The sequence below is a fragment of the Dipodomys spectabilis genome, unplaced genomic scaffold (assembly GCF_019054845.1).
Source record: "Dipodomys spectabilis isolate Male_0828 unplaced genomic scaffold, ASM1905484v1 ptg000089l, whole genome shotgun sequence".
Taxonomy (NCBI): domain Eukaryota; kingdom Metazoa; phylum Chordata; class Mammalia; order Rodentia; family Heteromyidae; genus Dipodomys; species Dipodomys spectabilis.
The window spans coordinates 7,143,839-7,167,794 of NW_024870766.1; the positions used below are offsets into that span (position 1 = coordinate 7,143,839).

The 23,956-nt window shown below is 37.4% G+C and overlaps 1 protein-coding gene across 1 annotated transcript in view; it reads left to right on the plus strand.

Annotated features, from left to right (window-relative positions):
* Abcb1 (ATP binding cassette subfamily B member 1) overlaps nt 1–23,956 on the plus strand; it is a 65,362-nt gene extending 41,406 nt beyond the window's left edge. Inside the window, exons 16-28 of the mRNA XM_042684489.1 lie at nt 976–1,155; nt 1,687–1,833; nt 3,968–4,075; nt 4,421–4,498; nt 8,276–8,359; nt 10,882–11,085; nt 12,134–12,234; nt 14,508–14,648; nt 17,476–17,632; nt 17,940–18,137; nt 19,738–19,944; nt 22,763–22,909; nt 23,558–23,956. Of these exons, the coding sequence (XP_042540423.1) occupies nt 976–1,155; nt 1,687–1,833; nt 3,968–4,075; nt 4,421–4,498; nt 8,276–8,359; nt 10,882–11,085; nt 12,134–12,234; nt 14,508–14,648; nt 17,476–17,632; nt 17,940–18,137; nt 19,738–19,944; nt 22,763–22,909; nt 23,558–23,764 (1,959 nt within the window). The 3' untranslated portion in view covers nt 23,765–23,956. The remainder of the gene's footprint in view (nt 1–975; nt 1,156–1,686; nt 1,834–3,967; nt 4,076–4,420; nt 4,499–8,275; nt 8,360–10,881; nt 11,086–12,133; nt 12,235–14,507; nt 14,649–17,475; nt 17,633–17,939; nt 18,138–19,737; nt 19,945–22,762; nt 22,910–23,557) is intronic.

Consider the following 23,956-nt stretch of genomic DNA (forward strand, 5'->3'; position numbering starts at 1 on the left):
TATGGCTCTTTATAATCCTGAAAGTAAAGTTACTTGACGTATTTTGAAAAGTAGGGGGAAACACTTTGGGGATATAAGGCAGTCAGTATTATTTTATTTTATTGCAAAGAGAGAAAGGAACTAAAAAAGAATATTTAAGGAAAAGTTATGTTAGAGTTCAAGCTAAGTTATCTAGTTTACAAGTTAGCTATCCCCATATAGCTACTGTATGGTACTTAATTTGGAATGTTGAATATGGTAAGAGGAAAACGAACTATAAATTTATAAATTATTATTACTACTACTAAAAGTAACACCTCTCAGTATTTTTATATTGATTTTATATTGAAAATATAGTATCACTGGATATCTTGGGTATATCTGAAAAAAAAATTTAAAGAAATAAAATTGATTTGGGCTGTTTTCACATTTTTTCAACATAATCATTATAAAATTTTGAGTTTTGGTTTATAATCAGGTTTATATTGATTTTCTGTTGATAGAGCTGATCTAATACCTCAGAAACAATAACTATATTATATTCACAGAAAGAATACCATGTGAATCATCATATCTAGCAGGAATGCTAATTATTTCAGGGTTTTCATTTTTAAATACATCCAGGCATCCAGGTGTTTTGTCTCACACCTAAAATCCTAGCTACTCAGGAGGCTGAAATCTGAAGGTTGATTCATAGCCAGTCCAGATAAACAAGTTTTATTTACAATTTATTTCCAATTAATTGCTAAAATCCTAGAAGTAGATGTATGGTTCAAGGGTAGAGTACTAGGCAAGAGTAGAGAGTATGAGGCGTAGAGTTTACACCAAGCACTTGCACACACTACACACACAAAGAAACAGCAGTTTAACTGCATCTCCTCTTATCATTATTTCAATTGAGGTATCATTTTTCTTCTTAATATTGATGTCTAGTGATTAAGTTTTCATAGGTTAAGTGATCCTAACTAGCCTTTCCATATTTCTTGTTTATGTTAGACAGGAGGAAATGAAATTGAATTAGAAAATGACCTTTATGGACCTAATGGTGAAACTCATAACGTTGATATGTCCTCAAAAGACTCACGATCCAGTCTATTAAGAAGAAAATCAAGTCGCAGAAGTATCCACAGTCCACAAGACGAAGAAAGAAAGCCTAGTACAAAAGAGGAGGCCTTGGTATGCATGACAATATACAATTTTATGTCCCAGTGTTTCTCCTACTTGTGTGGGCTGGAGTTGTGGTAAGAGTAGGAGCAAAAAATATTTTCTAAAATCCTCCTGAACTATTCTCTATAGTGTTCTAGAAGCAAAAGGCCAATATTTTTATCATCAGTTTAGAATTTAAGAATAAGGATTAGTGAATATATTTGTAAGATTAGAATTTATAATATATGGTAGTGGGTTGTCATATTAAAATTTCTATTCAGTATGTCAGTATTTGTAAAGAGTCTTATCATCTTCTGCATGTCAGGTCAAGAGTTGAATGTTTATAGAAACATCATGAATCTCTTAAAATGTAAAGAGGTCTGTACCATAACAGAATCTTTCAATCCTTTTTTGAAGCTAAATAACCATTAAAAAATAATGGGGATAAATAATGGGATATATTCATTTTCAAAAGTTGTAACTTGTAGAAAAATGGTATATCATAAAATCAATGAAAAATTATTTTTCAACTAGCTTCTGGTAATATTTTATGTTTTCTAGGATGAAAATGTACCTCCAGTTTCTTTCTGGAGGATTCTAAAACTGAATTTAACTGAGTGGCCATATTTTGTGGTTGGTATTTTTTGTGCTGTTATAAATGGGGGCCTACAACCAGCATTTTCAATAATATTTTCAAAGATTGTAGGGGTAAGTATTGATGTTCTTTTTTATTTTTACTTATTGACTAAAGGATCAATTAAACACAAGCCACAGAAAATATGTCATTTTATGTGAAAGCAGCTGCCTTAATGATCTAAGAGTTCAAGCCTGGTTTGTGATAGGAAAGTTCATTTTGTAACCATTCCTTGCTCCTGGTTTCTATCCAGGGCTCTGATAATTTCTATGTCCTTAGATTTTAATTCCCTGAAATAGCCAATGAAATTGGTAACATAACTTTTCCATACCTATCAAAATCGAGCTCTAAGCAAAACTCATGATCCATCATCTCACCAGAATGCAAGCTGGCTTTCTTATTTCTCTGAACTGAGAATAAGCTGTTCTGGAACATAAGTTCCTGCCAGGATGTAACCAAGCCTAGTTTATTAGCTATACAAGATGTAAGTTTTGTCTTACTTCCTAAGACTGAAATACAGATTAACAGTTATGTGTTGGTGAGTGTTTTGTCTCTGTGACAAATACCTGAGTGACACTATTTAGAGGCGGGAAACTTTTTTTGGCTTTAGAGGTTTTTAATAGCTCTATTTGGTTTTAGAGGCTTCAATCCAAGGTGAGATGGATCCTTTGTTTTGAGCTTGAGACGTTATAAAATCATGGCTATGGGAGCATGTAGTGGAGCCACATGTGGAAGCCTGCTCCGCTCATAATAGGAAACAGAGGAGGGACAGGAAAGGGCCAGGTTCAATGCACACTTTTCCAAGACACCTCAGTCATTATGATGTACTTCTCATTTTGCTTCATTGTTCATAATGGGCTCTGGTCAAATGGCTTAGCTTTATCTCCTTGGGTCATCCTTTGCTACCTAAGTTCCCTTGGACAGGTTAATTGATCTCTTCATGCTTTAATTTCTCTGTGTAAAATGGTGATGATGATTATAAGACAAACTTTTGGAGAAGATGCTAACTTTGTTGTGAGCATCAAATGAATAGTGCATATGAATTTGATTAGTGTAATTCTTAACACAGAGTAAGAGTTTTGTGATCCTGTTTTTGTTGAAATAGCTAGTAAAAAACTGTTTTGATAACTTCGAATGTTTCTCCCCTTAAACAGAGAACAAACTTTTCTGGGTTAAGAATGGTTGTGTATTACAAGATTGATTTTTGTCTATAGAGAGAGAATTGTGCTTTCTTTCCTTCTGGAGTAAATGTTCTCTACACTGTATGAGAACACAGAAGGACAATTTTCTATTAGTCCTTCTAGCCATCTCTGGAAAAGTTTCCATATGTGATGTTCTCATAGTGGGCTGTGGTTCCCAGCTGGCTCTGTAACTGGCCACCAAACAATGAATGCTGACTAGAGAAGCTCTTTTCTTTCTGAAAAGCAGAGTGAATGAATACATCTCCCTGGTCAGTAAGAGTGCCTTGCCAGATATTTCAGGACAGTTTGAAATGTCCACATAGTAATACAATGTGCTGTCTTGCAATGTAGTTTCTGAACAAGGGAAGAGGACAATGTTTGTTTGCATTTTCTTTTTTTTTTTTTGGTCGGTCGTGGGGCTTGAACTCTGGGCCTGGGCGCTGTCCCTCAGCTCTGCAGCTCAAAGCGAGCACTCTACCACTTGAGCTACAGCGCCACTTCCTGCATTTTCTATCCAGACACAAGGATAGTGCTCTTTACTCCAAGAAGGAACCTAAGTATAAAAGTCTTTGGATCAAGTTAGGCACTGATGGGTCATGCCTGTAATCCTAGCTACTCAGGATGCTGAGATCTGAGGTTCATGGTTCAAAGCCAGCCTGTGAAGGAAAGTCCATGAGACTCTTATCTTCAACCAACCACCAGAAAACCAGAAGTGGCACTGTGGTTCAAAAGTGGTAGAACACTTACTTTGAGCTGAAGAGCTCAGGGACAGCACCCAGGCCTAGGTTTCAAGCCCCATGACCAACAAAAAAAATATCTTTGGATCAATTTGGAAATGACACATCTCTTGGTCTCCCAGGAAGCAGAATGCAGGTACCTTCGAGTCATCAGTATTCCCAAAGCCAACCCTGTTTTCCAGTGGAGCGCAGCTCTGTCAATCCCAGAATTAGGCTAGATAGGAACTAGCTCAGACCAGGGAAATTTCTTCAGTAACTGAATTAACAACCCTTTAAATATTTTCTCAAAGGTTTTCGCAAGAGATGATGATCCTGAAACAAAACGGAACAATAGTAACCTGTTTTCACTTTTATTTCTCATCCTTGGAATTATATCATTTATTACATTTTTCCTTCAGGTAAATATCTACATTATTCCTTTGTTTTAGTGGGAATGGGATTTACAAACATTTCTATTATCTTCCTTTTAGTAGAATTGCTTGCATCACGTGACTGTTAACAGTTACATTTTTCTAAGTTATCTGACTTCTTTCCTTATCAGATCTAAAAGCATGTTGTGCTGTCCTGATCACCATTGTAGTCCTGCACCTTCTGTGAGCACATGCTCACAGAAATGCAGCCAACCCAACCCCAGCAATCAAGCTTTCTGACTTTGTCTTAGTAATGACATTAAACCCAGTCATTTTGTATAATTGGTGTCTTTCTCACTCAACTCTGGTGTGGCATGTTCTTGTTCCTTACAGGGCTACACATTTGGTAAAGCTGGAGAAATCCTCACCAGACGGCTACGGTACATGGTTTTCAGATCCATGCTGAGACAGGTAGGGCTGTGGAGGTGGATTCCTGGGGTGTGTAGCACTCCACATGTGGGCCTTGTGAACTCAAGCAATTGGATCTTGGCCTTGTTTCTCATACTCAACTCACATATTGTTGGTGATCCCTCAGTCTATCTCAGAGATGCGGCTGAACCTGCCCCTCATCATGATGAAGCTTTGTGGTTTGTTGACTCCATTGGACACAAAGAACTGGAATGCTTTGAAACAAATGGAGCTGATTATCCTCTAATCTTTTGTTTTAGATATCTTACTGCATGTGGAAGTAATCTTCAGTATCTGTCATGTTTCTCTTCTCTTTCTTTTTCTTTTCCCTTCTTTCCCAGGATATTCTGGTCAGATTTCTTTGCATTAGACATGTCCTCTGTATTCATCCCACTAAGCTATATTCATTCCCATGGCCCATTCCTCATTACCCATTTCTTTCCTGGGCTTCACTAATATGCTAATTTATTCTGCAATGTTAATTGTTAATGATGACTTAAAATAGTATCTCTCACTTTGGGCATGTTCAAGACAATGACATCAAAAGGGACATGTAAAATGTAACCTAATGCAGGCCAATTTAAAGTGTGGAACTTTTAACAAACATGAAATTGTTCCATGTGAACCTACAAAGATTCATTTTTATGTCAGTATTCATTTGAATAAAATACTGCTACCAGCTGCTCTAGACATGCCAGAGAAACTTGAACCTTTAACTTGAAAGAATCTAATATGCTGGGATTTCAACTGGGCATTCACCTCTTCAAGTTGTCTATGGTCCCACAATCTTTTTCCACTATCCTCATCTCCACGTGAAAAAAAAAAGACCTATTTTGGGATTACCAGATAATGATGGGTAGAGACAGGGCTGAATCTGATGAGTGACAGAGCAGTTTTTTGTTTTTTGTTTTTTTTGGGTCCGGTTGTGGGGCCTGAACTCTGGGCCTGGGCGCTGTCCCTCAGCTCTTCAGCTCAAGGCTAGTGCTCTACCACTTGAGCCACAGCTCCACTTCCGGCTTTTTTTCTTTTTTGCTTATGTGGTGCTGAGGAATCGAACCCAGAGCCTCATGCATGCAAGGCAAGTGCTCTACCACTGAGCCACCTTCCCAGCCCCCAGTTTTTTGTTTTGTTTTTTTTTAATGGGATTATTTGTCCTTGTACTCTCAAGTCAAACTGATATTTCACTTATTAGTGATCCTTGAGTCCTGGGCCAAATGTGCCTTCATTCTACCAGCCTCTTGGCCAATTTCCAGTCCATTATACTCTCACAGCTGAGTAGAAAGTATAATATCCTCACCATAAATTATTCTATGAGGCAGCATATAATAAGCCTTCTGTTTACAAGATATAATGCCAAATATTGCAAATATTTCAAATCTGATTGGTTCTAGCCTTCAAAGAAGTTATACTCCAGCAAGGAAAAACATGCCTACATACCTACGAATAATACAAAGCAAATTATACCATTTTTCTTAAATGCTTTTGAAAAAATTGTTTACTGTTACTTTAATGTAAATGGCCATTCCAAGTATCTTTTTTCAGGGCTATAGTTACTTGTGACAGACATCGATTCACAATTAAAATTCACCATACCTATTTATTTAAAAAAATACATGATTTTACAATAGATATCTCTTTTCTTGGCATCAGGATTTCAGCTCAGAGGCCTTGAACTCACTCACTTACTTGCTCATGGTTGGTACCCTACCACTTGAACCATGCTCCCAGTTTAGCTTTTTGGTAGTTAATTGAAGGTACAGTCTTACTAACTTTCCTGCATTGTTTGCTGTGAACCTCACTCTTCCAGGTTTTGGCCTGCTGAGTAGCTAGGATCACAAGTCTTAAGTCACCAGTACCCAGATATTAAAGAAAAATTCAATATTCGTTCTTCAGATGATTTCCTTTTAATCTAATTCTACCTTCTGCTCTGAACTACAGTTATTTAACGATAGCTAAATAACTACAGTTATTGTTCAACTTTCTATTTGGATATCTAATAAATGTTTTATGCTTTAGTATTTCCTAAATTTCAGCTTTCTACTCTTCTTTTCTTTCCAGGAACTCTTTGCCCATATCAGTAGGTGACAGACAGCATCAAGGCTAAAATCCTTGAAGGCTTCTCTTTGTGTTTAAGATTGTAAGAGCCTCCATGCTATTCACATTTCCTCCATCTTTATCCTAATCTGTGTGTTTTCCTTCTCTATAGCCAGAATGCTTCTTCCAACATGAACATCACTCTAACTAAAAACCTGCTGAGACAAAATGCATTACACTAGCCACATGTCTGATGGTAAATTCTAGAATCTTTATAAATATATAAAGGTCATATATAATGTACCCCAGACACCATCAGATATCAACTCCTAGAATGTTACATTTGCCCTATACCTACTCTACTCTCCACCCATTGAATCTCTGTGTGTGGTGTGGGAAGAAAGGACAAGGGGTACCACATGAGGACAACTCCATTAAAAAAGGCCTCAAGCACAGTTTTACCACTGTCGCAGATGCTTAGGGCTTCAAAGCTGGGCTCCCTTTCCAGCCACCGAAGAGCCACTGTGGCCCATCATGGAGGTCAGAGGGGCTTGCTTGAGAGCACAGGGAGGATGGGCAAACAAGGATAGAATTACCAGCACTGGCTGAAGATATGTAGCCCACAGATTCTGAGAAGGAAGTTTATAATCAGGTGAATGTAGTATTAAAAGTTGCGAAAGCAATTGGAAGACTTAGAATCATACAGAGGAGCTGGCTATGAAATACAAGAGGAATCCAGAATCAAGACGGCTAGAAGTTTCAGGAGAAGGCATGAGGTGTGGACAATCCACTAGTAGCAAATTTAAGGAATGTTATGTCATTTTCCAGAAGTTAGAAGTTGCTTTATGACAAGTAACCGTATTCTCCAGCCCAGCATCTAGAGCCAGTGCAGCTTTCTGCTAAACAGTTTGCCAACATGTTTCATTTCACACTCCAGTTTGATGAACTCAAGATGACAAATCCTGACATACAGAATCATTTCAGCTTCTGTAGAACAATGAGCCATATGCAGATTAAAAACATTCACACAGAAGGAGAAAATAAATAAATAACAGAATGAGTTAATCAAATGTTTTATGCTGAAACAGCTCCAATGCAGAAAACTTCAAGTGGTGCTACAAAAATATGTTTATCAGGGAATAAAAATATGAAAATAGATAATACCAAATTGGTTAAGACCTATGGCTAGTGTATGCAGAGTCATGCTGAAAATCTAGAATACAAAAACAAGTGTACAAATGAAGGGATGATGTCATTCTTCTTGAAGGCAATCGTGGGTGTCATGACACTCTGAGACCCTGTATATTTAGTGGGGAGCATTTGCCAAAACTTGCAAAATTCATACGAACAATTGTATCACAGTTCTTAATGACCAAGTTCTTAATAGTGTAGAACTGCTTTCAGGTAGACATTAAAATATTTGTCATTCTGACCCTGTTCTATTCTTTCTGTTTATTACCACTGGAGATAATAGTGTATTTTTGTTTACTTGTGGTCTTGCTAGCACCCAGACTTTATGATTTAAGAAAGCTTGCTTCTGTTGACTCTTGTATTCTCAAAAAAAATTTAACAAGTGAAATTTCATTTTTATGTCATTATTAAATCTCTTTCTTATTTTTGATTGCTATATCCTGAGTGCTACATGCACAGGACACAAGTGACAAAACTGACCCTGTCACTTTCCTCCACAAGTAAGAATCTAGTAATTAGAACTTTTAAGAGAAAAAAATCCCTTCTGTTTCACAGGATGTAAGCTGGTTTGATAACCCAAAAAATACCACTGGAGCTTTGACCACCAGGCTTGCCAATGATGCTGCACAAGTAAAAGGGGTAGGTACCTCCTTGCTGTTAGGGTTTGTCTTCATTCTATTATAAACCTTAAGATGGTGAGACTCACTTTCTCATCACAGGTGTTAGTTTTCATCATCCCCATCCTCATCTTTTTGAAAATGTAAATACATATCCAACCACTAGATATATCATATACCTTATAAAGCTTATATCAACCGTTAACTACTTATGCATTGTATGCCATATAGTGTTAAGATAATGTACAACATTTTTCTGTTATTGTTATATTATTCATACTATAAGGTACATGCAAAAGAATTGTTACTTGGAAAAGTGTTCTCAGCATATCCTCAGGACCAGTCTATTATAGTGATAAATGTCAGTAGGAAATTGTAATTGCTGATAATAAAATTAAATATGTTATTTTTACCAGAATGTTTAGGGGCATTATAGTTTAGGAGGAACAACCAGAAGATATTTTTAAAGAACAGGCTGAAAGAATTAGGAAAGCATATTAAAAATTAAAGTGTATGTAGCAGGAATAACTTTGGATTCAAAACATCTGGCTTTGATTCGTGGCTGAAGAGACTTTCTTTTACTACCACAACTTAATGGTGATTTATAATACGATGTGGTATTTGAACAAAACAAAAAATCACTCTCTACTGTGTCCTTCATCTTGCATCTTAACAGTATTTACCTTTCAACCTTCCTTTTAGGCAATATTATACTGATGATTTCTCTGTGTAATACATGAAGCTTTTAGAAGGATAAATTAGATGATGAATACAGAAGTAGAGAGAGTTGCTAAATTTTAATATAGATTTTTAAGAATTACTGTCTCTTAAGAATTACAAATCTCTTTGCATTAACAAGTTAACCAAACCCAAGATTTCCATCAATTTGTAAATCACAATGTCTGTTGCATGAGGTAACTGTAAACTCTATAGATAAGACATGGGTCTTGTCTTGATGGAGTCTATCTTGTAGATCAGATTTCAAACTGTGCTGTTTGAAAAATGGAACTCAGATATGGATCTAGAAGCGTTGTAATGGTCAAGGAGAATGAACCCAGTGACATGGTGATATAAGAAATGGGGCTTAAGGTAGGAAAGGTATCATCCTAATGGGTGTCTAGAAGGAGTGTTGTGACCAGAAAAGTAGCAAGTGCAAAGTCTCTGAGGCTGAAACATTTATTGCTCAAATAACAGGAAGGGTAGGACAACCGGATGAGGGCCAGAGGAAGAAGTGCCATAATGGTGTGGTTAGCATTGTGCGTGGAATCAGATAAAAAACCATTGTGGAATTCAATGTAGCATCTGAATCATTTAATAGATCAGTATAGCTATTGTGTAGACAAGGTGAAGGATACAAGAACAGGAAGAGAGAGTCTATTACAATAACCCAACAGAGGAATGATAGTGTGGGTATGCTCCAGGTGGTGATGAAATGTAAACCTATAGATTTTGCTCATTGGATTAAATAATTGAGTAATGGAAGAGAAATAGAATTTAAGGATGATTTTGAATGTTTCACTAGCACAACTGAGAAACTATGATTCACTTTTAATGAAATTAGAAACCCACTGGAGACGTAGGCTTGGGAGAACTGAGAGTTTTATGTGCGAATGAATGTTTGTAATGCCCACATTAGATGTCCTGGGGAGATGTGTACAGAGTTGGGTGGTTTCGTGCCCAGAGCTTAGCAGTGAAATTGGTGCTTGGAATTTTTTTTCATTTGTGAGGGGGAAATATATATATATATTAAGGATCAAACCAGAGGCTTCACGCTTGTTAAGAAAGGACCCTACCACTTGATATACTTGCAGCTTACATGGTGGCCTTTCAAACCTATGGATTTGTTTCAAAATCAACTCAAGTTTAATTAAACACCATAAAAATTTCAAATAATCCTGGATATATTGGAATATTTTAATAGCAAATTTCAGCTTTAAGTTTTAAGTAGAGACATACATAATGTTAATAATTTCTATCATTCCAGGTTTAATGAAATAATTATTCTTTTACTTTACTAATTGGCTTAGCATGCTTTAGTGCTTACCTTTAGTGAATAAACATTTTCTTGGTGTTAGAATAGCAGAACACAGAGAAACTGAATTCTGTATTGATCTTCTTGCAGTATTCAGAAGTCATAAATATTTGCATTTTAACAACCAAACAAACATCTTAAAAGTAAAATTTTAAGGGTAAGTGCAGAAATAGTGGGACAAGAGGTGAACTAATTCAGCAGTGATACTCAGTCTAGAAACTGTTGGAAATGAATGATACAATTTGAGGGTGAAGGAGTCGGAAGGAAAAAAAACTGAGAGAAATGAGGGAGGAGGTGACACTGTGCAAAAAGAAATGTGCTCAATACCCAATTGATGTAACTGTAACCTCTTTGTACATCACCTTTATAATGAAATTTTAAGTAAAATTTTACTTTTATCTCATATCTGAAATGATTTTTTAATGTTATTTAATTTTCATAATCCTTAAGAATTCATGGGCATGTTTTTTAAAGATAATATAAAAATATGATTAATTTGTTTTGTTTTTCAGGCTACAGGTTCCAGACTTGCTTTAATTACTCAGAATATCGCAAATCTTGGAACAGGAATCATTATATCCTTAATCTATGGCTGGCAATTGACACTTTTGCTCCTGGCAATTGTGCCCATCATTGCGATCGCAGGAGTTGTTGAAATGAAAATGTTGTCTGGACATGCACTAAAAGATAAGAAAGAGCTAGAAGGCTCTGGAAAGGTGAATGAAACTAAATATAACTGCTTATATAAGCTGAGAAAAATATTTTTTACTATTATGTTTTGTTACACAATACACTACAAAAATAAAAAATGAAAGCCAGGCACTGGTGGCTTATACCTGTAATCCTAGCTACTCAGGAGGCTGAGATCTGAGGATTATGGTCAAAAGCCAACCTGGGCAGAAAAATTTGTGAAACTCTTATCTCCAGTAAACTACTCAAAAAAAGCTGGAAGTGTCGCTGTGGCTCAAGTGGTAGAGCATTAGCCTTGAGCACGAAGAGGCGCAGAAACATTGCCCTGAGGTCGAGCCCCAGGTTGAGGGAAAAATAAAGAAAAAAGAAAAAAAAAGCAAGAGAGAAAGCAAGAGAAAGAAACATTGTTAGGAATGCTTAAATGGCTAGAATGTTAATTACTCATTGATTCCCAATGTAAATGTATATTCAATAACTTTAGAAAATACTATTAATATATATTAAGGCAAGTACATATAAAATTGTTAAAGATGTGTGCTTAGCGGAAAAATTACACAGGCCAGTATGTATGTATGTATGCATATATGTATTTATGTATGTATGTAAATCGGTATGTAACTTGATTATCTACCTTTTCAACCTCTCCAATGATTATTGGCAATATAAAGATCAAATGTAAATATCACATTTTCAAAAATATGTAAAATGACAATAAACAAAATATGACCAGCATAGTAGAAAGAGCACTGCATAAGATATAAAAATACTGAGTTTCCAGCTTAATTTTGAGAATTTATATAGCTATGTGACTTTAGGAACATGCCTTCCCTGATTTCATTGAAAGAAGGGATGGTTAAATTAGTTTATCTTTCTTCCAGATTTAAAAATTTATTTTGATAATTTACTTAATATACTTTTTTACAGAGAAGATGCTCATAGTAAATAGTTAATGGTAAATCAATGACATATAGTCATAACTTAATTTTATCAATCTGTTTAATAGACTAATAGACTTTACATCAGTTGCCTCTGTTTGCACTTTGGCCTCTTCATAATGCATAATGTCTGTTGCAGATTGCCACTGAAGCAATAGAAAACTTCAGAACTGTGGTTTCTTTGACTCGGGAGCAGAAGTTTGAACAGATGTATTCCCAGGGTTTGCAGGTACCATACAGGTAAGAACTCCTGAAGAGTGAGAAATGCTTCAGTTGCCATATTTGTGTTCAGAAGGATAATTTGCCATGAGAACCATTGTAATTACCCTGCAGAGAAATGAGGAACCTGAAACAAAAGCAGGAGCATCTCTGAGGTAGACTCTCAGATACTAGATCTGACACAAATCTCTCTATAATAGATCTAATGTAGTTTGGATAATTGTGGGTGAGAACTCTAATTGTGGCTGAGAACGTTTGTGGAACATGGAAGTATGAGTATTGTGGCACACTGAAGAGTAACGCTGCCTAAACCTGTGTTGTCCCTAGGATAACACATGTAGCAAAGGCTGGAAACAATGATGTGAACGTGAGCAAGCCCAACCTTTCTGATTCTGTTTCTTATCTAATAAGAAACATGGACCTTATCAATAGGTTTTTAGATGTTTTTTGTATTGACCTTAGAGCCATTTTGGGGACAATAGTATTCTTTGAAATACCAATATGTACTTTAATCATTTGATCATGCTTTTGTAGACTTATAGGCACATTCTAGTTGCCACAGATGAGGGAAACCACACAACCTATGTTTCTTTGTCTCTCCCCAACTTTGCTTAATATAATTTTTCCCAAGTCTTTCCATTTCCTAACAAATGGTATAATATTGTTCTTTCTGATGAATAGAGTTACACTGTATATATATAGCACGTTTTCTGGATCAATTCATCCAATGAGGGACATCTGAGTTGATTCCTTACCTTGGCTATGGTAGACAGTGCTGCAATAGACATAGTTGTGCTGGTAGCTTTAGTGTGGTGTTGTTTGTGTTCTATTAGATAAATGCCCAGGGATTTCTGTTTTTTATTCTTTTATTTATTTATTTTTTGTCGATCATGGGGCTTGAACTCTGGGCCTGAGTGCTGTCCCTTAGCTCTTCAGCTCAAAGCTAGAGCTCTATCACTTGAGCTATAGTGCCACTACTTGTGGTTTTCTGAGTAGTTTATTGGAGATGAGAGTCTCACAGACTTTCCTGCCTGGGCTGACTTTGAACTGCAATGCTCAGATCTCAGCCTCCTGAGAAGCTAGGATGATAGGCGTGAGCCACCGGTACCTGGCTCTTTTTCTTTTATGGTTATGCTTTTAAGGAGCCTCCATACTGTTTTCCATAGTGGTTGCACTGAGGATAAAGGAGGATATGCGTAGGAGTGATTGACAAAGGCTCACTATTTATGTGCATATGGTCATATAAAATATTTTATGAAATGAACTCCAAGAAAAAGAAACAAGAAACATTTTTTAGTTGCTGTTATTGCTGTTTTTGTTTTCTTTTCCTTTTGTCTTGTTTGTTTATTTGAAAGGGTAAGAGGTGGGGTCACAGAAAAGGCGGAACAAAGGGTGAACAAATACAATAGTGGTACTCACTAGATACTACATGGAAAATGAATTGTACATCTTGCCAGTGGGGATGGGAGGGAAAAACTGGAAGAGAGCAAGGGAAGGCGAGACATGTTTCAAAAAGAATTGTACGCATTGCCTGATAAATGTAAGTCCAACCCTTCTGTATTTCAACTCTACAATAACAGTAAAAATAGAAATAAATTTAAAAAATACCAATATATAGGAAAAATAATAGACAAACTTATACATTAAAGCTGGAATAGGAAGCCCAGAGATCTTCTGGCTCCCCAATCTGCCCTCTCACAACTCGATATATCTGAGTTCCATTTCATAATGCCTAGGGCTATGAACCTGTATTCATACTTCTTAACTCCTCAAGATTTTTAAGTACTACTTCTTTTCCCACAACTTGTTATTCAAAGAGTACCTCTGCTGTGTAAATAATGATGCAGCAGAACTCTGAGATCCCCAAGGCCAGGGACATTGTGGCCCTGTGCCACCCACAGGGTATCCTATGCTATGACTGTTGTGTGAATGTGTGCGGGATGAATGTTTATTTATAGAGGACACATGTCTGTATTCAATAGTTGGATAAAAGGAAGGGAAGTCATTTGTTAATCCCTAAACTACTCTTTACAAGTTTCACAGGCTTAGATGATCTTTATACGAGCTTGTTAAAGTATAGTTAATCCTGTGTTAAAGAATGAAGACATCAAGGTTCAAAGATTAGGGAGTTCCCTAAATTTACACTACTGGGAAATAAAAGGAGATCTAACTTATTTCTTTCCACACTAAGTCTATTTTTGTAAGTTACTTTCTGTTCTCCTTTACTAACCTATTGAACTATATTTTAAGGAATAAATGAAAAGGGAGTAAGTTTTCAAATGTCCTTTTTCCAGAAATGCTTTGAAGAAAGCACACATCTTTGGAATCACGTTCTCCTTCACTCAGGCAATGATGTACTTTTCCTATGCTGCCTGTTTCCGGTTTGGTGCCTACTTGGTGGCCCGTGAGCTGATGGTATTTGAAGATGTTCTATTGTAAGTACTGGGTTAATGCTTACAAGTAAAAGTAAAGAAGGAATCCACATGCTTCGTGTCTTGATTGAAATTCCTATGATCCTGGTGAATGAGAGACTGACATTTTGCCTCCAAGGCTTTGTATGTCATCCTTGAGACCCTGAGTTTCATTAGTAAACTCTCTTTTTCCCAGTGCTGACTCACTATCTGACCTCTCCCAATGTGTGGCTGGAGGGATGCATCAATCCAGAGGTCTGCATAAGGTCTTAACATTGGGAAGAAGCCTAACTCTGAGCAAGTGGTCTGATGACCTCATGTAAAGGCTTTCCTACAGGCAGTTAAGGTATAGAGGTGGTGTGCTAATTTCTACAACTTCTGGGAGATGCCAGGATAATGTATTTCTTGATTAAAAAAAAGAAAATCACTTGCAAGATAACAGGTGGAGAAGTTAAACTATGACAAATGAAAACTAGATTCTATGAATCTGAAATCTTACTATGAATATAGAAAATGGTACCTCAGTTGGGAAAGACAAACCTGAACTAAATTATTCTATAAAAGTAACCAAATCTATAGTTTGGTAGTAAAAAGTGTATGCAAATTTTTGCAGTTTCTCTTTTGATGACAGGTGAAATTCTGCCCTTTCATGTCAGAAGCTAAAAGTGGCAATGCAATTTTACAGTCAAATTAGAATCATAAATCTGACAAGATAATATGTTCAATACATACCATACTATATGCTATAGTGCATGCTAAATTGTAATATTTCCACCTATGCACAGACTTCTTTATATTTCAGTTGAGGGTATCTGTGCAGATAATTTAGTTTCTATTTCTATAATTGTCTGAGAAATGTTATACAGGTGCTGTTTGCAAAGATGATTCAAAGAATAAAGTCATGTACCATTGATTTGGGACTTGCTTGGATAATTATTTGATATATTCCTTTATTGCAAACCTTTCAGTCTATGAAAATTGCTTACACTTGTGCCTTAAATTTGCAAAACAATTTTCAAAGTGAGTAAAAACAAATGGAGTGGGCTGTCTGAAAAGCAGTTCTTTTGAAAAGGATCCTCTGTTTTAAATGGGTATGACTTACTTAGAGCTATTTTGTAAAATGAAAACAATTGTTATGTTGTACAGAACTGGGAGAAAAAGAAGTGGCAGATTCTGAATATTCTGGAAAGATTCTCAAATATGATGTTCCAGGCTCATTGCTTAAAAAGATGCTTTAGTAACTGTGCCCTGGAGTGTAATAAAGCATGCATTCAGAGAAACATAAGTTGTTTTTTTATAATGTTCTAATATTCTAAGGGCTGTTATATATTAAAAAAAAAAACAGGGTTTTTTTTTTCCAGTGGAAAAAAACTCGTTAAGCCTGGGCACCAATGGCTCATACTGTAATCCCAGCTACTCATCAGGCTGAAATCTGAGGGTCGCTGTTTAAAGCCAACCTGGGCAGAAAAGTCTGTGAGGCTCTTATCTCCAGTTAATCATCTGAAAGCCACAAGTGATTCTGTGGTTCAAAGTGATAGAGCCCTACCCTTGAACAAATGAAGTTCAAGGATAGAGCCCAGGCCCTGTGTTGAAGCCCCATGACTGACAAAAAGAAAGAAAAAGAAAAGTTTTAGGGTTGGGATATATCTCAGTAGCAAAGTGCTTGCCTAGCAAGTGCAATATCCTGGGTTTGATACCCAATACTAGAAAAAAATATAGTTAAAACAAAATTTTAACAATTGACAATCAAATATACAGCTCCCTACTGCTGAACACAGAAATCAATTTTGGGAAAGTGTCCAGGCAAAAACACTGACCTCTCAAAGCTCTGTTGCCATGATTCTCATGTTATAGATCAAGAATGCAGGTCTACTGTGGGAACTGCATCATAAATAGGTCCATGAGGAACACCTTGTTGCATGGTTCATACGTTTTCCTTTTTTCACTTTCTTCACTTTTTCTCTCCTTTCCTCTTTTTCGTCTTCCCTCCTCCCTTCCTTTCTTCATTTAAAAAATATATTTTTTTAAATCAGGACTTCACTGTTTAGCCCAGACAGACTCAGAACTGATAATCTTACTGCTTCACCCTCCCAAATGCTGGGATTATAGGTGTGTACCCTCATGCTAGCTTGTCTCCTTAGGTTTTCTAAGAATCTGATAGCATTCTACCAGCACCAACTATATTCGACGACAATTCCACAATAATGCTGTGTAACAACCAAACAGTTACTAAAGTTCAGTACCATACACGAATACCTAGGCTCAGCTCTCTTGATTTGGGAAGGACCTAGTGGATAAGAGTTAGGATCACTGTACGTCTACAGTGAGCCACAACTAACTAATAAAAGAGAGTGGGGGAAAACACAAAGCCTACTCTGACTCATAGACATGCAACTGTCAACAGTAATGTCCACCACATCCTGTAGGACATACCAAGACACAGCCCAACAAAGATGCAACACGCAGGATATCAGAATGCCCTTCTTGAACAGAAGTGCTAAAAGGTCATGTAAGAAGGTAAGGGTATTAACAGAGGTGGAAAAAAACCAACACTTTGCAATCACAGTTTCGAACTGAAATGAAGTTAAATTTACAAGCAAAGTGCTAATTTCCGCGATGAAAGAGGTAGTATTGACCAAGATGCATTAAACTTATAAACTGATTTATTGAATACTAACCCCTTTGTACAACTACATAAAGAAAATAAAAAATATCCTTGAAAATGTGTTTTGTGTAACTTTTCTAATTACTTAAAGCAACGCTGCTTGGCTGTAAACAATACCAGCTTGCTACCATTGCTGTCTTTAGGGTGTAAGAAAATGTAATAGAGTTTTTTTTTTTAATTTTCCAGGGTCTTTTCAGCTATTGTCTTTGGCGCCATGGCAGTTGGACAGGTCAGTTCACTTGCTCCTGACTATGCCAAAGCCAAAGTGTCAGCATCTCATGTCATCATGCTCATTGAAAAAGTCCCGGAGATTGACAGCTACAGCACAGACGGATTAAAGCCAGTGAGTGTGGTGTTCTGAGAATATGATCTATTCCTAACTCCTGAATAATAGCACTTTGAATAGGAAATTTAATAAAAGTTCCATTTTATATGCTAACAATAATATAGGATCTAGATCACATTGTTATTTTACTAAATGTTGACAATATTATTAATAGCCAGTACTTTGATATAACCCAGATAAAAAATACTGCCCACCTAGAAATCTTATTAATCAGGCTCTTACCTAAATGCCTAATAATAAAAGTTGTCCATCCTAATTTGCATTTTCAGCACTGCAGCAAATTGAGTTTCTCTTCTCGTTTTAGAAGGTGTTGGAAGGAAATGTGACCTTTAATGAAGTGAAGTTCAACTATCCCACCCGGCCAGACATCCCAGTGCTTCAGGGACTGAGTCTGCAGGTGAAGAAAGGCCAGACGCTGGCTCTGGTGGGCAGCAGCGGCTGTGGGAAGAGCACGGTGGTGCAGCTCCTGGAGCGCTTCTATGACCCATTGGCCGGCACAGTGGTGAGCACGCTTTCTTATTCAGTTCCTTTCAGGGTTTTCATCAACTACGTGCCTGGATGTGCTTCAGTCTCCTTATGAAACCATAACTTCCAAGACTCTTAGCTCTAGTCCTTGTTAGGTAAACTCGTGGAAGCTCAGGTTTGGTGTTCAGGCTGGACCAGTTGCAGCAGCCAATTTCTCCAGCCACCTCCTCAACACTGCCCTTCTGCCCTCCTCTGTAACTACACTTTACACCACTCATCTCCCTTGTTGTGGTTAGATTTCAATGGGTCACTGAATTAAAACCAGTCTGATGGAATCTAGATTCTGAAACTTTGTTTTAATCTGGAAGTCCATAGCAACTCTTAGCACATGGAACTTTTAGTCATGGCTTTTACTGACATCGCTGAACCTAGTTGTTGCCCAGAGTGAGGGCAACCATAAGCAATGCTAGTAAAGTATTGAATTTAGAGTATACTGCTGGTCTGTTTGTGCATGGGAGAGGAGATCCAATAATGTTTTCCTCTCTCATGTAAAGAAGAAATTCAGTAAAGTTTACTGGCATTATTCCAATGTCCTGTGATTTTATTAGATATTTACTGTATGCTGCCAGAGGTTTAAGCCTGGAATAATGATCTACTTAAAACTCCCTCTTAAATTATTTATTTTAAAAAGATCTACTGCTTAGCTACATATTTATATTGCTTTTATGCTGCTTCTTTCCACATTCTATTTTCTGCCTTCACTTACTAAAAATTAGAAAGCCAAAGATGTTCAGAATAGTTTCTATGAGAACTGGCTTGGTACAAGAGGTCATGACTCTTTTCCATCCCTGTACTTTACAACTTGACATGCAGAAGTGACATTCCTATAGCAAAGATCTACCTGCTCCTGGTCAGCAGTCTTTCCTAAGCCTAAGCTAGGGATGGGATATATACAGTACATGTGACTTAGGATTCAGCACATGCTGTGTCCTTCAGAGATCATGAACACCTCTCTCTAGAATGAAAGCAGATGATTACACTGGCAGTGCTGAATCATTTATGGCTTTTACTCAGCAACACTATAATAAGCCACCTCCCATCTTCTAGGGTGATCTAGAAAGCCTGGCACTGGGGGGTGGGCAGCCTATCCTTCTCTATTCCTATGCCTAAGTATTGAAGATGCCAAGTATCCCATGGTATATAACATGAAGTATTTACAGCATCTAGGGATTAGTACTTGAATATCTTCAGGAAAAAGAGGCCTATTATTCCTACTAGTGCATGTATCAGAAACCTGGGTTATGATGCGATGTATATTTATAGCTCAAATGATAGAGCTTTTTCCTAGCAAGCATGTAACCTTGATTTCAAGTCCCAGAAGCACCAACAAAACAAAACAAAACAAAAGTTGCAGCTATATAAAGCAGAGTTTAAAATGTAAGAAATGTGCTGGGACCTTTTCTTGATTGTATACTTATGGCATTAGTGGACTAACTTTGACAATCTAAGGTAAAACAAATGAAATGTCCTCAATCTCACAATAACTTGACAATTTTGCAGTATTAAATTATGATATTAATTTTACTAAGTCAAAAGTGTGCTAGCCCTAAAGTTGATCTCTGATATCTTATTTGTAGCTTCTGGATGGCAAGGAAATAAAGCAACTGAACGTGCAGTGGCTCCGAGCACACCTGGGCATTGTGTCACAGGAGCCCATCCTGTTTGACTGCAGCATTGCTGAGAACATCGCCTATGGAGACAACAGCCGGACTGTGTCCCAGGATGAGATCATCAGGGCGGCCAAGGAGGCCAACATACACCAGTTCATTGACTCGCTGCCTGATGTATGTCATTCTGGCCTTGAATATCCTCTTTAGCAACCTTATCAATCTATCCTTTGATGTTTTTTTATATTTGGGCTTCAAACAGAATAGATAAGCACCATATAAGCACAGTATAATAAAGCTACCATAAAAGGCTAATTTGCCAATGGTAAAAGAAATTAGCATACTGAACACCCCCTCCCAAGTCAGCAAGCATTTGGGATACCTTCTTACACCTGTAATCTCAGCCACTCAGGAAGAAGAGATTAGGAAGATCATGGGTTGAGGCCAGTTAGGGAGAAAAATATTACTGAGGCTTTTGTCTCAGCAAACAGAATCTTATTGTGGTACATAACTATAGTCATTGGCTTTCCCCATGACCAAAAGTGTGAGTTCCTACTCAAAAAAACAACTAAAGTCATAAGCATTGGAGGTTTGATTTAAGAAGTTGGGCACTAGCAATTATAAGTGTGAGGGACGGGAGGCCCTGCAGGTGGCATTTAAGTCTCCACCTGTAGACCTGATGCTTTCAGTCCTGCCAATGTGGCTTGCATGACTTTCCTCCCCATTGCTGTCCTCTCTTCTCTTCCTTCTGCTACTTTTCAGCTCTTCTCCAAACTTCAAGCCTCTCTGTGGAGTACAGCAAGGTCAGACAGCTGGACCAGGCCAGAAAGCCATCTCTGTTTTAATGGGACTGTGCCATTGAGACAATCATGGTATTACATAATTTTTAATCATTGTAACCATTGTGAATCTCAAGCCCTATTCTGAAGGGTTGTCAAAATCTTATCTGAGCTGTTTGTTTGCATCTCCTCTCAGTTTCTCTAAAAATATAAATTACTCTTTAACCTGTCAGTCTCTCTTAAGAAAGGTTTTAAGACTGAAGCTCAGTAGCCTAAAACTAACACGGAAGCAAGTTGCCTCATGGTGACTCTTTCCAAAGTTTTTCTCTTCCTAAGTCTCTTCTGCAGATAACAGTTATCCCACACACAGGCCCAGGGAGGAGCCTATGCCCCACCTTCCCTTCTCCAACAATCTAGTTCAGCCTGACATAAATAACTCTACTTTGAACATTGAAAGTAGAAAATTCTTTCCCCTATGGCTTTGAGAAGTCAGTGATTCTCAAACTTGGATAACCTGGAAGCTTGTTAGAAATGTCCCACTAGTCCCATTACATAAAAACTTGGATGTTCAAATCAAGATGTCTGAAGTTTAAAAGTCCCAGTTATATCAATGTAGGCTGCACAGCAGAAACAGAGAAATCAACTATTATCTAGCTCTTTAAGGTAAAATAAATCTGTCTAGGGCAAGGAGTCTGTCTTTCTCGATTTGTGATTAATCTCTGTCACTCACATTTCTTCTGCATTCATTTAGTTTCTTTTCCCTCTTAATGGGCTAGATGACACTCTAAGTTGTATTGTCTGGCTAAAAATCATTTTTTATATGAGTACACAGTGCCAAGATTGACTTACTGTGCAGAAGCTGGATTCCTGTCCCTCTTGCTCCAGGATATTGCCCTCACCTACTGCCGCACCCAGTGCTGTTTTCACATCAACCTGGAGACTTTGCACCTACCAGAACCACATACTCATCTGCCATTTGAGGCAGCCACAGTGCAGGGGAGCCAGGCTCACGAATCTGCGTATCTGCCAAGCCTCACCAGGGGTCCCCTCATGCCATCTATAAAGGGGAGAGTTTATTCTGAGCAGTTGCCAGATATAGCAAAAACAGAAAAGTAAAAGAATATAGGCAGGTCCTATGTCAAACAGGAATTAACAGTCAAACATAAATAGAAGGATCAGAGCCCAAGTTTGTCATTTCAACCTGGCAAAGGCCTATAAAGAGTAAGGTAGTACAGTTTTCTAATTGTACAGGCTGCTCCCTCCTATTTCCACTGTCTGGTCCCACCCTCAGACTCTTATCTGTATTCTTCTTTTTTTTGTTTATTTGTTTGTTTTTTTAACTGTATTTTTTTTTGTCTTTTTTTTTTTTTTTTTTGGTACTGGGGATCGAACCCAGGACGTTGCACTTGCTAGGCAAGCGCTTTGCCACTGAGCTACATCCCAGCCCTCTGTATTCTTCTTGAGTAGAGACTATGGTTTATAGTAGGAACCTATGTGGGAGAATATGAAAAGAAGCTCAAAAATGAAACAAAGCAAACGTTTATAAGGAACTTCAGTTTTCAGTCACAGATCTGGAATTTGTTAGCATTCATTAAAATTAGATACGTGTTAGAAAGAGTTTCATAAAACAAAGACAGTAAAAGCTAACATCCAAAGAGTTTCCTTTCATCCTTGCTTTAAAAATGCAGAGAGGGTGGTTACTCCTAGTTATAATAAGACAAGTTTCAGTTATCATGGATAGCTGTTCAGATCCAATACCTTTTCCTGGTCAGTCCTTGTTTTAAATGGATAACGCCACCATGGGATAGAAGATACTAGCATTGCAACAATATTCTTACTGATAAACATTTGGGCTATTTATAGTAAGACATAAAATTATTTTATTTTATTTTTAATGGTTTTTTTATTGTAAAAATGCTGTACAGAGGGGTTACAGTTACATGAGCAAGGTAATGAGTACATTTCCTATTGAGCATTGTTGCCTCCTCCTTTGTTTTCCCTCTACCATCCCTTACATAAAATTATTTTAAAGTTCTGGTGTCACTTTGCCAAAAGAAAGATTAAATGAAGCATTTTCATATTTTTCTTTAATTCTCCTTGAATCCACTATTAACTTCTGAACCTAAAATTTTCTAATCATTCTTATTTTCCTTGAGCAAATTGTATGTCTGAACTTTATTATGTTTTGTCTCATAAAAACACAATCCTGCTTGTAGAAATACAACACCAGAGTTGGAGATAAAGGAACTCAGCTATCTGGTGGTCAGAAACAGCGCATTGCCATAGCTCGTGCCCTGGTTAGGCAGCCTCATATTTTGCTTTTGGATGAAGCTACATCAGCTCTAGATACAGAAAGTGAAAAGGTAAGGATTTAAATGGTGTTCTTCATACTTGGATCCATTGTTCTTAAAAGCTGTAACATTATGCTTTCCTCTGTCACTGGAGAGACAAAATTTAATTAGGGGAGTTGACACTGGCTTATGTCAGTATTCAGTGATATATATGCACATTCTGTAGCTTTTATTTAGGTAAGCAAAGATGATACAAGGCAAATTGAAATTCAGAGCACCTGAATTTCAAAGAAACCATGTGGAAAGGGGGATGTTCAGACAAGGACAAAGTCTGTACATAAGAGCAATGTTGACCATGCTCCTGTGTTTAAGCAAATGTTATTCATTCAGCTGTCTGAAAGACAGACGATGATAGTGAGATGTTTCACACCTTTGCTCAGATTTCCTGAATGAGCTGTGGAGTTGGGTTACTCAGTCACATCACAAGGCACTCTGTGGGATGGTTTTAAGGGAATGACACTACTGTGTCTTTAATAATGCATCTCAGAAGTGAGGCAAATCACGGTTGAGCTTTCCTCTGGCAGACAGATCACCTGGTTCCTGAAGTCTGTTAGGTTTCACTGAGACCATAGTAAAGAGGACAGTGAGGAAAATTGCTACTGTGGAAGATGTCAAGGAAGAGCACTTTTATGAGAATTAATTTGTGTGATCATGGGACAGGTTGTGCAAGAAGCCCTGGACAAAGCCAGAGAAGGCCGCACGTGCATTGTGATCGCTCACCGCCTGTCCACCATCCAGAACGCAGATCTAATTGTGGTGATCCAGAATGGCAAAGTCAAGGAGTATGGCACCCACCAACAGCTGCTGGCACAGAAAGGCATCTATTTTTCCATGGTCAGTGTCCAGGCTGGAGTGAAGCGCCAGTGAACTGTCACCATGCAAGATTAAATATTTTTTTTAATATTGATGTTTATTATGACATTTAATCAAAGGTTAAAAACAAGCACTTATTGGATTAGGTAGTTAATCCATTTAGCATTTCCTGCCAAATTGAGGATTTCATCAAGTTTAGAATCTTCAGAGACTCTATAATTTCATGAAAATAAATATAGACATCAT